This window comes from Heloderma suspectum, chromosome 1 (assembly GCF_057233095.1).
Source record: "Heloderma suspectum isolate Gila_16-S chromosome 1, 16-S_ref, whole genome shotgun sequence".
Taxonomy (NCBI): domain Eukaryota; kingdom Metazoa; phylum Chordata; class Lepidosauria; order Squamata; family Helodermatidae; genus Heloderma; species Heloderma suspectum.
In genome coordinates, this window is record NC_139458.1 from 421,207,501 (window position 1) to 421,224,828 (window position 17,328).

Sequence of the window (17,328 nt, forward strand, 5' to 3'; positions counted from 1 at the left end):
AGCAGACTGGGGGGGATGCGTGGCGCAGACGCAGAGCGCGGCGCCAAATGGGTTGCGCTCAAAGAACAGTTGCGCCCAGAGGATCCAAGGGAAAAGGGGAGGGATTCTCCCTAGTCCTTATATTCAGGGGTCTGCCAGTAATTGCCCTTCAAACGGGGACCAACTGTTCCAACTTAGGGCATAGGGATGCTGCTGCTCAGATCTAGTTGCTACCTGTAGAGCTGTTAAGTTGTAAAAGAAGAATAAAGCTTTGAAAAGAATCCCTTTGTCTGTGTCTGGACTTGGCTACTGGATTAGACTGAGAGCCCTCCAAGGAGCCCTTGACAGCTGCTTGGCCTCTTGACCTCCAGTCTGTGGACTGCTGCACTTGCCAGACTTGGCAGTCGCTGAGCCGGGCAAGTGTGGCACTTCCTGCTGGTCTGCCAAGCTGCCATTTTCGTAAAAATGGTGGCTTGGCCTTTTCTGTAAATCCCCATTTACAGAAATGTTTCTTTTTTAATTTTTTTAAAAATTATTTCAACATGGTGTTTTTACTCTTTATCATGTCTGCTGTTCACTGCTCCAAGATCTTTGGTTTGGGGAGCAGTATACAAATAATGTAATAGAAATAAATCTTGCATAAATGGCTGCTTTACTGAGGCCAGCAAGGGTCTGGACTGAGAGAGGCACACACAGGGGTGACTCAGCCATCCTTATGGCCATTTGGTCTGCTTTTGTTGAAGTTTATGCATGACTTACTCTTTCTAGAAAGCTGAATTTCCATATATATATATATATATATATATATATATACGTGTGTGTGTGTGTGTGTGTGTACATATATATACATAAATATAATCAGTTCAAATTGAAACTTTTAAAGCATGAAGTTCTGTTATATTCTTTTTTCTGCTTTTTCTTTTCTTTTTAATGGTTTTGTTTTGTTTCATTGAAATACATGATAAGAAATGAATGATAATTAAAAACAACAACAACTGCAGCCTTAGGGCATAAGGCTATGCATTTTAAATGCTATTTATAGTTCATTACTGTCAGTGCCTTCCTGTGGAATATGCAAACGGTTCCTTGGGTATAACTCCACTGCTATGAGAGCCCCCTTCATATTTCAACAGAATGACCATGCTTGCATTGAACACTCCTTTGCATGGATAAAATACGTTCCACCATTTAAATGAGTGAGAGACTCACATGGATGGAGAAACTCCATGAAGAGGTCAGAGCGCTTGCGCCCATGAATAATTGGCACATCAAAGTGAATACATTACAATGAGAAGATAAGAAGTTTACATGGCAGCAGATGCTCCAAAAGATGTTTTGTGAGAATTATGTGGATAATGGAGCTGGCGCTACAATATTTTTGGCACCAAGTTAAGACCTACCTATTTGCCCAGGTATTTTAGATGAATTTCTGTTTCATTTGTTTTAAGTCTCTTACACACACACACAAATCTGCTTATTTGTTACTTTATGTCCTCTTACACTTATTTGTTGTTTTTATTATATTGTATTTATATATCTGTGGGAATAATTTAACTCACACTTGTGTACACTGCCCCAGAATCCTCCTGAGGAAGGGCAGTTAAATAAATACTTCCAATGAATGAATACATAAAAGGTGCATATAGAACTCCAGAACATGAGTAACCCTCGGCCTCCCATTGAAAGAAAGGACTGTTTCACTATGATAAATGTATGGCCCTGTGCACATTCCCAAGGACCAGCTGGGAAGGGCCCAGTGCTCATCTATCCCTACCCACATTGCTGGGCCTAGGAGGTGAAGGATCTTTCATTTTTATATTTATTTGATTACATATGTAAAGTCATTAATTATTTATTTTACAACTGAAAGGCTCCATTTTGGATTTTTAAAAATAAAAATCATTTATCCCAGCACATTTTTAAAACTTTGTTTCAACAACATGAACATCACCTGGACAACTACAAAACAGTTTGCTAAGTAAAGACTAGTTGTCCCTTACCTTGGTCTCCATGGTATCTGTAATCTCCCCTCCCCATTTTAAACATCGGGCTGAAATTCTACAGTTGTTCAAAGCAAGCCTGGACCACAACAACTTTCTAGGTGTGCCTGTGCTCACATGTGGTAGGAATGACCCATCTCTTGGTAACACTTTGAACTCTACATTTCAGAGGTCTGTTAAACACTCAGTGGCATGTTGTTCTAACTGCAAGATCACTAAACACTTAGCTGTGGCAGAAGAAAAGTCAGTTATTGCTGTATCCATTGTACTGTTACCTGACGCAGATTCCTGGTTACTTTCACATCATGCCAGGCATTGTCATTAAATTTCCCATTCACAGGTTCCACCAGCGCTTCAAAGGCCCCTGAGCCCAAATTAATAACCAAGGAGACAGCTCCGTTTTTCAGGGCAAGGTTGACATAATCAGCCGATTTTCCGGTGTGAAGCATCAGTCCATTCCTCTGAAGAGTTTTGAAGGACAGAGTGATTTCATCGCTGCTGCTCTGGATCGGGTTCTGGGACAAGTCGTAGCAGAAATACTCTGACCCTTTGAATGTTGCGATGTATTCTTCCTTTCCTAGAGAAATAAGGAGAAAGACAGAGCGAGAATCTCTGAATCCCTGGATCTAAAATAAATACAATTATTCACAAAAATCAGACTTTTTTCACCTAGCATCAGCATCACCAACAGGAAATCTTTTCTTCTTTTTTTTTGAAACAAAGAAATATGATTAAAGAATTAACAGTGGATTGATTGAACAGAGCAAAATCCAAATTTTGTGTGGTGTTTTACTGCTCAGGAGTACATGTATGCATCAGCAAGACTTTATTTATTTATTTATTTATTCATTCATTCATTGAATTTCTTAATTGCTCATCTGGCCGGTCACCCATCCACTCTGGGCGATATACAGCAATACAATTTAAAAACAAAATTCTGCTTTAAAACAACGTATTTCTAAAAATACCCTAACCCTCCCCAAATGCCTGCCTGAACAACCATGTTTTTAATGCATGGTGGAAGCTCATTAAAGAGGAGGCATGGTGGAGGCATTCCAGGCACCTTGAATTTGGCATGGAAAACAACTGGTAACTACACAAAAATAATCTTGGTGCTATCATGATTTGGGGGGGGGAGTCTCAAATCTATTGATGGGTTTGAGTGACCTTTTTGGACAGAAAGGTGGCATATATTTTAATATAGATAAACAAATGTTTCATGAATGCTGCAATCCACTGGCCATCCCACACCATAAAGTTTATGAGGAAGGCTGCATGTGTTCAATGCACTGGCAGTCACCGTGCAAGCTGGTATGCAGAACATTTTTTGTAAAGGATGTTTATGGCAAAGGAATTTGGAGGCAATGCTGAGAGGACTTCCCCTGTTCCTGAAGTTTGCTCAGTCCTGCATTCCACCGCTTCTTCGTTCCAGTCTAAGAAGATTTTGAACATCAATTCTGGATATTTGAGTAGACTCATAGAACCATAGAATTGAGTATGTGTTGCAAGGAGTCTATAAGACCATCGAGTCCAACCCCGTGCTTAATGCAGGAATCCAGGTCAAAGCATCCCTGACAAATGGCTGTCCAGCCTCGTCTGGAATGACTCCAGGAGAGCCCACCACCTCCCTAGGTAATTGGTTCCATTGTCGTATTGCTCTGATGGTCAGGAAGTTTTCCTGATGTTCAGCCAGAATCTGGCTTCCTGTAACTTGAGCCCATTATTCTGTGTCCTGCACTCTGGGATGACCGAGAAGAGATCCTGGCCTTCCTCTCTGTGACAAACTTTCCAGTACTTGAAGAGTCCTATCATATCTCCACTCAGTCTTCTCTTTTCAATGCTAAACAAGTCCAGTTCTTTCAGTCTCTCCTCAGAGGGCTTTGCTGCCAGTCCTCTGATCATCTTCGTTGCCCATTTATTTATTTATTTATTATTCAATTTATTAATCGCCCATCTGGCTGGTCACCCAGCCACTCTGGGCGATGTACAACATGCAATAAAACAATAAAATTCTACAACAAAAACATTTTCTAAAATACCCTAACCCACCCCAAATGCCTGCCTGAACAACAACGTTTTTAATGCACGACGGAAGCTCATTAAAGAGGGGGCATGATGGAGTTCCCTAGGGAGGGAGTTCCACAGAGTGGGGGCCACTACAGAAAAGGCCCTCTCCCTCGTCCCCACCAGTCTAGCTGTCCTGGCTGATGGGACAGAGAGAAGGCCATCCGAGGCTGATCTTGTTAAGCGGCCTGTCTGGTGCTGCTGGAGGCGCTCCTTAAGATAGGCTGGGCCGGAACCATATAGGGTTTTAAAGGTCAAAACCAACACCTTGAATTTGGCCCGGAAAACAACTGGTAACCAGTGCAACTCCTTCAGCACTGGAGTGATGTGATCTCACCGGCGGCTGCCTTTAATCAGGCGAGCCGCCGCATTCTGTACCAGCTGCAGCTTCCGAACCGTCTTCAAGGGTAACCCCACGTAGAGTGCATTACAGTAGTCTAAATGAGAGGAGACCAGGGCATGTACTACCGATGGGAGCAGATGGTCGGGAAGGAAGGGGCGCAGCCGCCGTATCAGATGGAGTTCAGAGCCCTCCTCTGAAACCTCTCCAGCTTGTCTGCATCTTTCTTAAAGTGTGGTGCCCAGAACTGGACACAGAACTCAAGATGAGGCCTAACCAGTGCTGAGTAGAGGAAACTAGTACTTCATGGGATTTGGAAGCTATACTTCTATTAATGCAGCCCCAAATAGCATTTGCCTATTTTGCAGCCGCATCACATTATTGCTCATGTTCAGCTTGTGATCTACAATAATTCCAAGATCCTTCTTGCTTGTAGTATTGTTGAGCCAAGTCTCCCCCATCTTCTAACTGTGCATTTGGTTTCTTTTTCCTTGGTGCAGAACTTGGCATTTATCCCTATTAAATTTCATTCTGTTGTTTTCTGCCCAGCTCTCCAGTCTATCAAGATCACTTTGAATTTGAGTACATGCAGTTTCTGCTTCAGCTTTCATTTCCTTCAGTTCATTTGCATCTCTCCCCCTTGCCTGCAATTTTGGACTGCCAAAAAATAATATCATCGCATCAAGATTCGTTTTGTGTAGTGTTTTGCTGATACACGCATATGCTCCTGAGCAATAAAACACCACAGAAAATATGGATTTTGCACTGTCCAATCGATGTACATGTGTGGATTGGTAATGTAGAGTGCAGGGTAGGGATGGCGTGAGTGCCTGATTCAGTCTGGGAATACAGCGGAACTGCCCCTGCCCTCACCCCCAAGCCCTGCTTGCTGAGCCCTTGCCCCTGCTCACTCCTTGCCCATGCTTGGAGAATGGCCTGCACACACAACCTGGTGGCCTCTTAGAACTTCGCAGTCACCATTTTTTGAGAAATAAAATGGTGACTGCAAAAATGCACATGTTTGTGCACACACACAAACGTGCATTTTCGCGAATGCGCATATTCGCATATGCACGACAATGCACTTTTTTCAAAAAAAGACATATTTTTGCACACACACAAATATGCACCTTCACAAAATGTGCATTTCACACATGAGAATATGTGCACAAAATGCACATTTTCATGCATACAAAGACATGCACATTTTTACGAATGCCATTTTATTTTTCGAAAAGAATGGTGACCACGGAGCTCGATGAGGCTGCTAGTGTGAGTGCAGGCTGCTCGTCGAGTGTGGGAGGAGTTCGAGTGGGGTCCAGGGACCGGAGAGCAGGGGCAGGGGCCATGCGGGCATCCAGAGAATCTGGATGGAGTGAGTTTGCATATCCCAAGTGCAGGGAGGGGGGAGGAGATGTGAAATAAACAAAAGAAATAGAAAGCTATGGCAGTTGGCAAAACAGACAATGCACAATTCTTTGTGCCAAATTTGGCAAAAATAAATACATAATTACATAAATAACACAACAATGGAGATAATTTCTAACACATTTGTTGAACTTCCGAAGCAAGTCAAGATAATTTAAAATGCCACAATGTGGGGTGAAATTCAGCAGAAGATAATTTCAGAAGAATCCCATTTGGAGGAGAGTGTCCAGTATTGATACATATAATTTTAAAAGGGAGTTATATTGATATGAGTTGGACCCTAGCACACAATAAAGAAAGGATATGAAATAGCCACATGGTGTGTTCAAATCCCAATGTGCCAATTTGGATTGATGTCATATTATATATACTGTGCCTCTGTCAACACTTCTCAGAGTTTCCTTGAAGTTGTGTAGTAAACTCAAAATGGTAAACATTTTCTGCATCAAATCCAACAGTTTCTCCCAAACTCAGCACACATTTAACGTTTAAAAGATTTAGCCAAAAAACAAATTGTCAAAATGGAAAGTTTGAATTTCCATGTTGCAAAGTGTAACGTCGAAGTTTGCATTTGAAATTCAGATTTTGGATGTGAAATCTCACATCAGAACTGAAGTGATTTAGACATGTTGACACCTCTTGATCATTTTGATTTTCGCTAGGTTTAATTGTAGAATGTCATACACTGTCAACTGTCAAATATTAAACAGGGATGGTGTGGGTGCATGACTTGGTTGGGAACCCACCGAATCTCCTGCCCACCCGTGCCCCTGAACCCAGCTGGAGGAACATTCATTCCTGCCCTGTGTGAAAGGCCAGGACTTAGCAGCCATGTGAGTGACCATTTTTGCACAAGATGGGGCTCTGTATTTTCATAGATCTACTGCTTGCACAGTAGATCAACACAATAGTGGTCGTGAGGGTTTGTTTCAGCCATAGAAATGAACCTTTACAGCCACCATTGTGTAGATCTACAGTGTAAACAGTAGACCTATGAAATATACAGCCCTGTCTTGCACAAAATGGAGGCTCATCTAAAAAATGAGAGTCTGGATGGCCCGGCAGCTCACCCCATGCTGCTCACTGGGTCAGGTAAGTAGCAGGGATTCAGCAAGCAGCATGCAGGACAGCAGGGGACGTTTTGTCCATCCCTAGTATTAAATCCTACTCCATATCTACTACCAACTCTTGTTAAATACGAAGTACCCCTGGATGTATCAATGCAAATGAAATATAACCATGCATGTGAACCACTGCCAGGAAAGAACTAGATGGAAAGTCAAATTCTTCCAGCTGGTGATACAGGACCTCCCTGTATCAATGCACCAGTAACATGTAATATTGGTAGGGAATTCAACTGACATCCACACCAGATTAAAGGCTCTCCAAGCCAATGTTAAATGTCATGGAGAACTGCAGCAAATGTGGTGTGGTGGTGTGTGCAGCTATTCAAAAGCAGACTTCCTATAATGGGAGTTTCTTCTCCCAGAAAATATGCAAAATGGGGCAGTATATCTTCAAAACATGGAGTTCTTCGGAGGTATATTAATAATTATTATTTTCATCATCATCATCATCATCATCAATGTACATCGCAGCTTATAGAATCACATAAATTAAAAAGAAAAAGACAGACTTCCATCCCCAACGATGTTATCATCTTAGATTGTGACCTAGTAAAAACAAAGAACATCCATACATGGATCTCAATAGCTACATCCAACATTAGATTAGTAGAAAAATTTCAAGAACTGGGCTTGTTCTGCTACTGAATGTGCAGCTGCTAGCACAACTACTGCAAGAAACACATAGCCTAATGACATTGTTGTGCAATGCCTTGTGCAACATCTTGTTCGACAGAGTTGCAGAACAGTTTGTGGAATGCCTTGTGCAACATCTTTGGAAGGACTTGTAGAGCAGTTGTCACAACAACAACAATCAACAGTTGAATCAACAGTTGGCACAAGTGAAATCAAAGGAATGGATCTGACATTTGTGCAAGGATGAAAACAGAGTTGCCACAAGCAGTAGAAACTTTGCATTAGCGGGATGACAGCAAGTGTCCGAACCACAAACTGCTGTAGCTAGATAAGCTTATGTGAAAAAAATCACATATCCACAGTCTTGGACTCAGATACGAGACCTTCACATGTGCAGTATGCAGATACTGCACTCTAAGGAGAGACAAATCCCTATAATACATCCATAGTACAATTCACATCACAATACATTGGGGAAGCCAAGGAATGTGGTATCAAGTTGTGTGGAAATGGCTGATCCCAATGGATGAATGTTTAACAGAGTACTAGTCATTATAACTTTTTAAAGGTAACACTAGGGATGTACGGATCCCCTTACCTGGGGTCCATGGGGGGGGGTCTGCAGGTGGAGGGAGGTGATCTGGTCCTCCCCCCGGAATCCTCCCCGACTGGCTCCGCTACGCGGGGAGTCCGCAGAGCCGCCGGCTGGCTCCGGCCACACATCCGGCCACGGCCGGTCTGCGGACGCAAATGGTGTCCAGCGTAGGGGACACTATTTGTGTCCCTGCTGTTGGCCGTGATTGGGTATGAAAATATTTATGTAGCCTATCACGGCCAATGGCAGGGACGCAAATGGCATAGCGGACGCCGGATGCCATTTTGTTCCACAGCTCGGCAGCGGATGGCTGCGGAATGAAGACGGCGACCCGGACCAGCCGCTGTCACGTAGGTTACATCCCGGGGGGATTTCGGGGGTGGCGGGGGGGTAGTCCGTTCCATCACGGACTCCAGGGGCTAGATTCCAAAGAATCCGGCCTCACTGGAGTCTGTGGCGGATTTCTTTGCCATCCCTAGGTAACACACTTCTTCAGCATAGCACCGGTTCACACAGTGGCCCAATGTACAGGCCACTTGTGAGATGTGGTAAAGAAGCAGCCTTTGGACTCCCATGTACACACTTCAACTGTGGATGGAATGGGTTGTGCATCTTTATTTTAGGATTTTACACATCCAGAACTATCCATGGTAAAAAAAAAAAAAGTATTGGCCATGTCAAATAGGCAAGGCATACACTTCTATGAATGTGTGTATCATATCACACAGATAAATGCTATATTACTCAGGGAGGTTGCCTGGGCAAAAACCCAGCCCTATGCCTAGAATCTGGGCCATTGTGTAAGTGGCCCATAGATTTAAGAAAATCCAGCATGTATTGAAAAACTGCAGTAAAACCAGTACAAATAGTCCAGGACAGAGTCATAAACAAACATAGGATATGAACAGGTGCGCTAAAATCCATTTGTCTACAGTTATGTGTGCTTAACCCCATTGACATTGATAAGCCATAAGTGTGCCTAACTGCCTTAAGGGTGCCTAACTTCATGGTGGTTTGTGATCACTGGTTTCAACTGCCTGAAATGTCTGAAATTAGCTAATGTCTAACTCCAGTCTGAATCCACTCTAGCCATAGCAACAGTGACATAAACTGTGAGCTGTAGCTAGGGATGTCAGAGAATTCCGTGACGGATCTCAGTGAGGCCGAATGCCAGTGCATTCGGCCCCCCAAAAACCATCGCGGAACGGCCTGCCACGCCCCCACCCCCCGCGGATCCCCCCCGGGATGAGACTTACCTGGGGCAGATGTTCCGGACGGCGGCGGCTCCACCGGCGGCTTTGGCGGCGGCACCAGCTGGTCTTCCAACCAGCTGCCGCCGCCGCCTTTTGCAGTCTGGACTTTTTCTCTTTTTTTCCCCATAGACGTGATAGGCTACGTAAAGACTACGCTATTTGCATTCCCCTTTCTTTTCTTTGTCTTAGTCTACATAAATATTGACGTAGACTAAGACAGCGAAAAATAAGGAACGCAAATGGCGGCGGCCGTAGCCACTGCCATTTGCGTACGCGTTTTTGTTTTTTCTAAAACCCAGACATGATAGGCTACGTAAGTCTTTACGTAGCCACCGCCATTTGCATACACGGTTTTGTTTTGTTTTTTACCCAGAGCCCTCCGCGGCCGGAAATCCGGCTGCGGACGGCCCTGACCTGGGCCTGGCCGGCTGCTCCGTGGAGCCACTGCAGAGCACAGCCGGCCGACGAGGATTCCGGTGGGGGAGGACCGGATCACCTCCATGAACACAATCCGCAAAAAGGTAAGTGACTTTTGTACATTGCTAGCTGTAGCTAGGGATCTTGGAGAACTCCAGAACGGTATCAAGTGAGTTCAGATTTCTATGAATCTGACCTTTGGATTCTTTAGTGGACATCCCCGCCCCGCGCCCAGAGTCGCACAGATTCTGTGGACTTATGGACCAGTTTTTGTTTTTATAATTTCCAGAATTTTATGGAAATGTAGTCATAGTAAAATATGTAAAATAAAATTAAAAAACACTGGCTGAACATGTGCATTCCCCCCACAGGTGAAAGCATGAAAAGGTGCATTGGGGGGGATTACACATTTTCGCAAGTGCAAATGTGCAGAAATTCAGGAAATTGGAAAAAAATCTGATTCTACCAATGAGCAGACGTTGGAACAAAAGGCGCCTGATAATCCACGAAACACGGACTGAATGGATTTTACAAAATACATACATACCTAGCTGTGGCTCAAAATGGGATAGTGTGTCTGTTAAAAAGAATGAGGATCTCTATCATCTTGCAAACATGTAAACATCTCAACTGTGCAATGCCAATTATCATAAGTAGGGATGGATGGAGCACTTACCTTCCGTTCCGTTCTGTTTCCGCTGGGGGGGGAGGCGCTCCATCCCTCCCCCCGGAATCCTCGACGTGGGGGAGGCAATCTGGTCCTCCCACCCGGAATCCTGCCTGGCCGGCTCCGCTCTGTGGCCAAGCTGCGGAGCCGCCAGCCAGCTCCGGCCGCCCACAGCCAGACATCCAGCCGCTGGGCAGCCCTGCAGGGACGCAAATGGTTTCTGTCATAGCCGTTTGCATCCCTGTATTTAGCCATGATAGGCTACGGAAATATTTACATAGCCTATCATGGCAGGGAGAAAAAAACCCCAGTGTACGCAAATGGTGGTGGCTACCGCCATTTGCGTATGCTGGGTTTTTTCCCCCCTGCCGTAATAGGCTACGTAAATATTTATGTAGCCTATCACGGCCTCTGCAGGGAAGCAAATGGCATCCCTGCATTAGCCGTGATAGGCTACGTAAGTATTTACGTAGCCTATCATGGCTAGGAAGAGGAGGAAGCGAATGGTGGCCGCAGGACGGCCACCATTCGCAAAGCAGCGCGGACGGGAGCAGGTAAGTGCTCTGTTTCGCGTGCCTTTTGTGGGTTGGGGGTGGCGGTGAGTTCATCCCACGTGCCTTTCGTGGATTGGGGGGGGCTTCATTCTGCGATGGATTTCAGGGGGCTGAATGCACTGGCATTCAGCCTCACTGAGATCCGTTGTGGAATTCTCTGACATCCCTAAGTAGGGATGTACGAAAGTCACTTACATTTTGACAAAATTTGATTTGAGGTGGGGGTGAGGCGCTTCGTCCCTCCCCCTGAAATTCTGGCTGGGGGGGAGGTGCTCCGTCCCTCCCCCCTGAAATTCTGGCTGGGGGAGAGGCGCTCCGTCCCCCCCCCGAATCCTGGCCAGCCAGGAACGCAAATGGCGGCGGCCGTAGCCACTGCCATTTGCGTCCCTGTAGTCAGTCGTGATAGGCTACATAAATGTTTATGTAGCCTATCACGGCTGAGTAAAAAAAACAAAAAACCCTACTATTTGCGTTCCCCTTATTTTCACTGTAGTCTATGTAAATGTTTACGTAGACTAGACGTGCCAAAATAAGGAACACAAATGGCGGCGCCCATGGGCACGTACGCACTTTTTTTGGTCTTTTTTTTTACTCAGCCGTGATAGGCTACGTAAAGATTTACATAGCCTATGACGGTGTTCTTTTAAAAATCTAGCCGTGATAGGCTACGTTAATCTTTACGTAGCCTATCACGTTTTTTTTTTTTACTGGAAATGGCAGCGGTGGCTGCTGGTCGGAAGACCGGCCGCCGCTGCCGCCGCTGCCGAACCGCCGCCGACAGGAGGATTCGCCCAAGGTAAGTCCCGTCCCTGGGGGGGGGGCGGGGGGGCAGACCATTTTGCCACGGATTTCGGTGATCGCCACCCGAGATCGCCACCTGAGATTCGTGGCGAAATTCTCTGACATCCCTAATTGTAAGTGCTACAAAAACCAGTATGGTGTCAGGTCTGCCCAGTTTGCCAAGCTCCATCTCCACATTATAGAATATGGCTGCCACAGGGTTGGAGACTGTGTAAAAGTGGCTCCCATGTAGTTAGCAGATCCAGTTTCAGTTAGGGGTGAACGAAAGTCACTTACCTTTTCTTGCAGCTTTTTCACGGTGGGGGGGAGCGCTTCGCTGCTCCCCCCGCGAAGTTCAGGCCGGGGGGGGAGGCTTCCCGCCTCGCCCGGCCGAAATTCAGGCCGGGGAGGAGGCTTCCCGCCTCGCCCGGCCGCGAACACGAAAGTAACAAAAAACAAACAAACACGTCCCCTGATAGGCTACGTGACGATTCACGTAGCCTATCACGGCTAGAGCTGGAAAGTCAGCCGTGATAGGCTACGTGAATCGTCACGTAGCCTATCACGGGTGACTTAAAAAAAAAAAGCGCGTACGCGAATGGCGGCCCCCATAGGGAGCCGCCATTCGCGTTCCTTATTTAGTTGCTGTAGTCTACGTCAATGTTTACGTAGACTACGGAGAAAATAAGGGCAACGCAAATAGCGTTGCCCTTATTTTCGCCGTAGTCTATGTAAACACTGATGTAGACTACAGCGACCAAATAAGGAAGGGGAATGGCGGCTCCCTATGGGGGCCGCCATTATCTGTACACACTTTTTTTTTTTTTTTTAAAGTCACCCGTGATAGGCTACGTGACGATTCACGTAGCCTATCACGGCTGACTTTGCAAATCTTGCCGTGATAGGCTACGTGAATCGTCACGTAGCCTATCAGGGGACGTGTTTTTTTTTTTCTTTCATTGCAATGGCGGGGGCGGCAGCCGGTCAAAAGACCGGCTGCCGCTCCCGCCCCGCTCGAACGCTGGACGAACCGCCAGCCAGACCTGCCGCCGGGAGTGACATTCAGGGAAGGTAAGTCCCGTCCCGGGGGGGGGGGCGGGGGGTGGGGGGGCGGAGGATTTTTCCCCGAAACTTGTTCGGGGGGCCGAACACGTTGGTGCTCGGCCCCCCGAAGTTTCGGGGAGAAATTCTCCGCCATCCCTAGTTTCAGTCCAGTTCACCATGAGCCATGTTGTGGTGGTTATTGTGAAGGACATCCAAAAGAATTAAACTGTTGTATACAAATACACAGCAATAGGGATGTTGGATAGTTTTCAAGAATCTTAGCACCTTTTGTGCCTCCTGTTAAGCCCCTCCACAAAGAAACAAGGTGAATTATTTTGACTCCCTGGCACTTTTCCTTGCGGACAAAAGAAACTCAATCAGCAACTCTGTACCTCTTTATTGGAGTGGGGGGAATGCAGCTGGCATTGTCATTGGAAAGATCAAATCAGTATTGCTGGTATTGACAAATATCTATTTAATATGCATCTCGCCAGAGGTCTATCAGTAAATCACAGGAAGGCAATCTCTGATTTCTTATTCTTTGGCCATAAATTTCTTCTTCAATAGATACCCCAATGGATTATGCACTCAACAGAACATGTCTTCGGTGTTTCCTTGTAGATTTCTATCCTTTTAAAATTCTAAAGTAAGTTTTTAAGGTTCCATATGCTGCAATGCCAAGGTATGTTATGAGCAGCAGCCATGGATTTCTTTGTCCTTAATAGAGCTCTACAAACTTAGGAATGTACGAAAGTTCCGCCGCCGCCACCATTTCCAGGTGTTTTTTTTTAAAAAAAAAACATGTGATAGGCTTCGTAAAGATTTACGTAGCCTATCATGGATAGATTTTAAAAAAAAACCATGATAGACTACGTAAATGTTTACGTAGCCTATCACGGCTGACATAAAAAACAAACAAAGGTGCGTATGCAAATGGCGGCGCCCATGGGCGCCGCCAGTTGCGTTCCTTATTTTGGCACGTCTTAGTCTACGTAAACATTTACGTAGACTAAGACGGCGAAAATAAGGGGAACGCAAATAGCGCAGACGCTACGCTATTTGTGTTCCCCTTACTTTCGCCGACTTAGTCTACGTAAATGTTTACGTAGACTAAGACGTGCCAAAATAAGGAACGCAAACAGTGGTGCCCATGGGCGCCACCATCTGCATATGCACATTTTTTTTTTAATCAGCCGTGATAGGCTACGTAAACATTTACGTAGCCTATCACGGCTGACTGCAGGGACGCAAATGGCGGTGGCTACGGCCGCCGCCATTTGCATCCCTTTTAGCCAGTGGCTGGATGTCCGGCTGCTGGCGAAGCCGGCCGGCGGCTCCGCAGAATTGCTGTGGAGCACAGCCGGCCAGCCAGGATTCCGGGAGGGGAGGAACGGAACGCCTCCCCCCCTGGCGAGGATTCCGGAGGGAGGGACAGAACGCCTCCCCCTGCACCATCAGCATAATCCCCGAAAGGTAAGTACCTTTCATACATCCCTGTACAAACGTGTTCATCAACAGATAGTTCACAGAATGGCCATGTTGGCTGGGAGTTATGGGAGTTGCAGTCTGACACATCTGGAGGGCACTAGGTTGGGAAAGCTTGCTTTAGTCTCACCTTATTTCTCCACTTTACTGTTTTCCTTTCCCAACTGCCATTTTCATTGCCATTGCCCCTGCATTGACTAGCCCCTGCAATTCATGACCACGGCTCTTACCAATCAGGCTGCATCGGCTCATTTGGTTTTGTATATGCACAAGGACTAAAATGAGACAAAGACTGTTTTTGTATATTTTGAATGCATAAATGTGTCACAACAGGGCAGAACTGGGGGGGGGGGAGAGTGCATCTCACCTGAACCCAGACCTGAAGGCTATGTTCTCCACCTTGGAGGTTATGAGAAAGCTGCGGCCTGGAGCACAAGAGGCAGAAGGTGCTGGGTGGCCAGGTGTCCTCTTTTACAGAGGACAGTTCTTTATTTGTCCAATTCAAGTTTAAAGATAATGTACCCTAAGAATTGTGGCCTATCAGCCATTAGAACGTGGACAGGAGGATGAATAGGCAGGTGCACCGGTCACCTGGTCTCAGTCTTCCACAGTACGGTAAGATGTACTATATTTCTATTTATAATAATCATTTCTAAATTTGCATTGGTATATATAAATTAGCATATGCAAATGTTATGCAAATCACCAGCCTCTTTTGTCCTCTTTCTTGGTGATGGATTTCCTCTTTTTTGGCATCCACAAGTGGTCACCCTATGTTCTGTTGACCAGACCAGACAGTCATTCTGAATTTACCCATGGCAGGGTTTGAATCATTTCATGCCACTCCCTTCACTTTCCTCCAATCGCTGCATAGAGATGTTTGCTAGTGATCAGAGGACATAGGGAGAAATAGCCAAACTATATTCGATTAAAAACTAACAACATAGACACCAGTAATCTCCCAGCTGTGTATTTAACATAGTCATTTCAAGTCTCAACTTGCTAAATGAGTGGTTGTGGAACAGCTGGCAAATGCCATTATGGTTGCTATTTTGACTTAAACTTCAATCATCAAGCAAAATGAATCCTCTATGTTCCTTTCAATGAATGAGGTCTTTTTTTCTCTCTCTTACTTTTCCCATTCCCCTGTTCCTTGAGAGAAATCTGCCCTGCCTTTATACTGCCTGTATACAAATCTATGGTGTGACCACACTTAGAATATTGTGTACAGTTCTGGTCAGCACACCTAAAAAGGATATTGAAGAGCTGGAAAAAGTTCAGGAAAGGGCAACTAAAATGATCAAGGGGCTGGAGCATCTCCCCTATGAGGGAGAGTTACAACACTTGGGATTGTTGATCTTCGGAAAAAGGAGGGTAAGGGGAAACATGACACAAAATTATTCATGCTGTGGAGAATGTGGATAGGGAGACATTGTTCTCCCCCTCTCATCATAATACCAGAACCCAGGGTCATCCTATGAAGCTGATTGGTGGGAGATTCAGGACAGATAAAAAGTACTTCTTCACACAGCACATAGTTAAACTATGGGATTCAACTACCACAACATGTACTGATGGCCACCAATTTGGATGGCTTTAGAACGGGGTTAGATAAATGGCTACTAGTCCCGATGGCTATATGCTACATCCAGTATCAGAGGCACTATGACTATGTACACCAGTTGCTGGGGAACATGGGTGGGAGGGTGCTGTTGCACTTGTGTCCGGCCCGTGGCTTCCTGGCCGATAGCTGGTTGGCCACTGTGTGAACACAATGCTGGGCTAGATGGACTCTGGGTCTGATCCAGCAGGGCACTTCTTATGTTTGTATGCCTTCATTTACTACAGCTGCTGGGGTGGCAAATGAAGGGAGCATTGGAATTATTTGCATAGTTGGCCTCCCAGTAGGTCACAAATAGTCTATAGCTGTACTGCTGCTCATGTATTCCATGTGTAATCTCTGGTGCCATCTTTGGAATCCCCATTTCCACAAGGCAGGGCCAGCCCAATCATTGTTAAGTAGACAACTGCCTTGGGTGCCAGAATTCCAGTTGTGACCCATGTAATTTATTTCACTTTTTATACAGCTTTTCATTAAAAAAAAACCCTAAGAATATTCCCAGACCAGTGCATAAGATAAAACGTGATAAAGTACCATAAAACCTATCAGTAAAACAATAAAGCACCCAGATAAACACACGTGTCGTAGGGTACAATCCTATGCAGGTTTAGATGGGAAAAAGTCGTACACCTCCCAACATTCCCCAGCCAGCATGGGTGGCTGGGGAATGTTGTGAGGTGTAGGAATTTTTCCCGTCTAAACCTGCATAGGATTGCACCCCTATATTGCCTGGGGAAAAACTCCACACGAGGAACCGCCTGATCTCAATGGGGAGAATATTTTAGGGATGTACGAAAGGTACTTACCTTTCCGCGGATTATGCTGATGCTGGGGGGGAGGCGTTCCGTCCCTCCCCCCGGAATCCTGGCTGGGGGGGGAGGTCCTCCGTTCCTCCCCCCCCGGAACCCTGGCCGGCTGGCTCCGCTCTGCAGGGATTCTGCGGAGGCGCCGGCCGGCTCCGCCAGCAGCTGGACATCCAGTCGCTGGCTAGCAGGGATGCAAATGGCGGCGGCTGTAGCCACCACCATTTGCATCCCTGCAGTCAGCTGTGATAGGCTACATAAATGTTTACGTAGCCTATCATGGCTGATTAAAAAAAAACCAAAAAACCGTGCGGATGCAAATGGCAGTGCCCATGGGCGCCGCCATTTGCGTACGCACGTTTGTTTGTTTTTAATCAGCCGTAATAGGCTACTTAAACATTTACGTAGCCTATCACAGTGTTTTTTAAAATCTAGCCATGATAGGCTACGTAAATCTTTACGTAGCCTATCACGTTTTTTTGTTTTTTTTGTTTTTTTTACCTGGAAATGGCGGCGGCGGCAGCTGGTTGAAAGACCG

General features: G+C 45.7%; 1 protein-coding gene across 18 annotated transcripts in view; it reads right to left on the reverse strand.

Moving 5' to 3' along the window:
- NRXN1 (neurexin 1) overlaps positions 1-17,328 on the reverse strand; it is a 1,598,206-nt gene that overhangs the window by 1,046,218 nt on the left and 534,660 nt on the right. For all 18 annotated transcript variants that reach the window (XM_084829231.1, XM_084829225.1, XM_084829224.1 and 15 more), the window contains one exon: positions 2,255-2,556. In XM_084829231.1, coding sequence (XP_084685357.1) covers positions 2,255-2,556 — 302 coding nt within the window. The remainder of the gene's footprint in view (positions 1-2,254; positions 2,557-17,328) is intronic.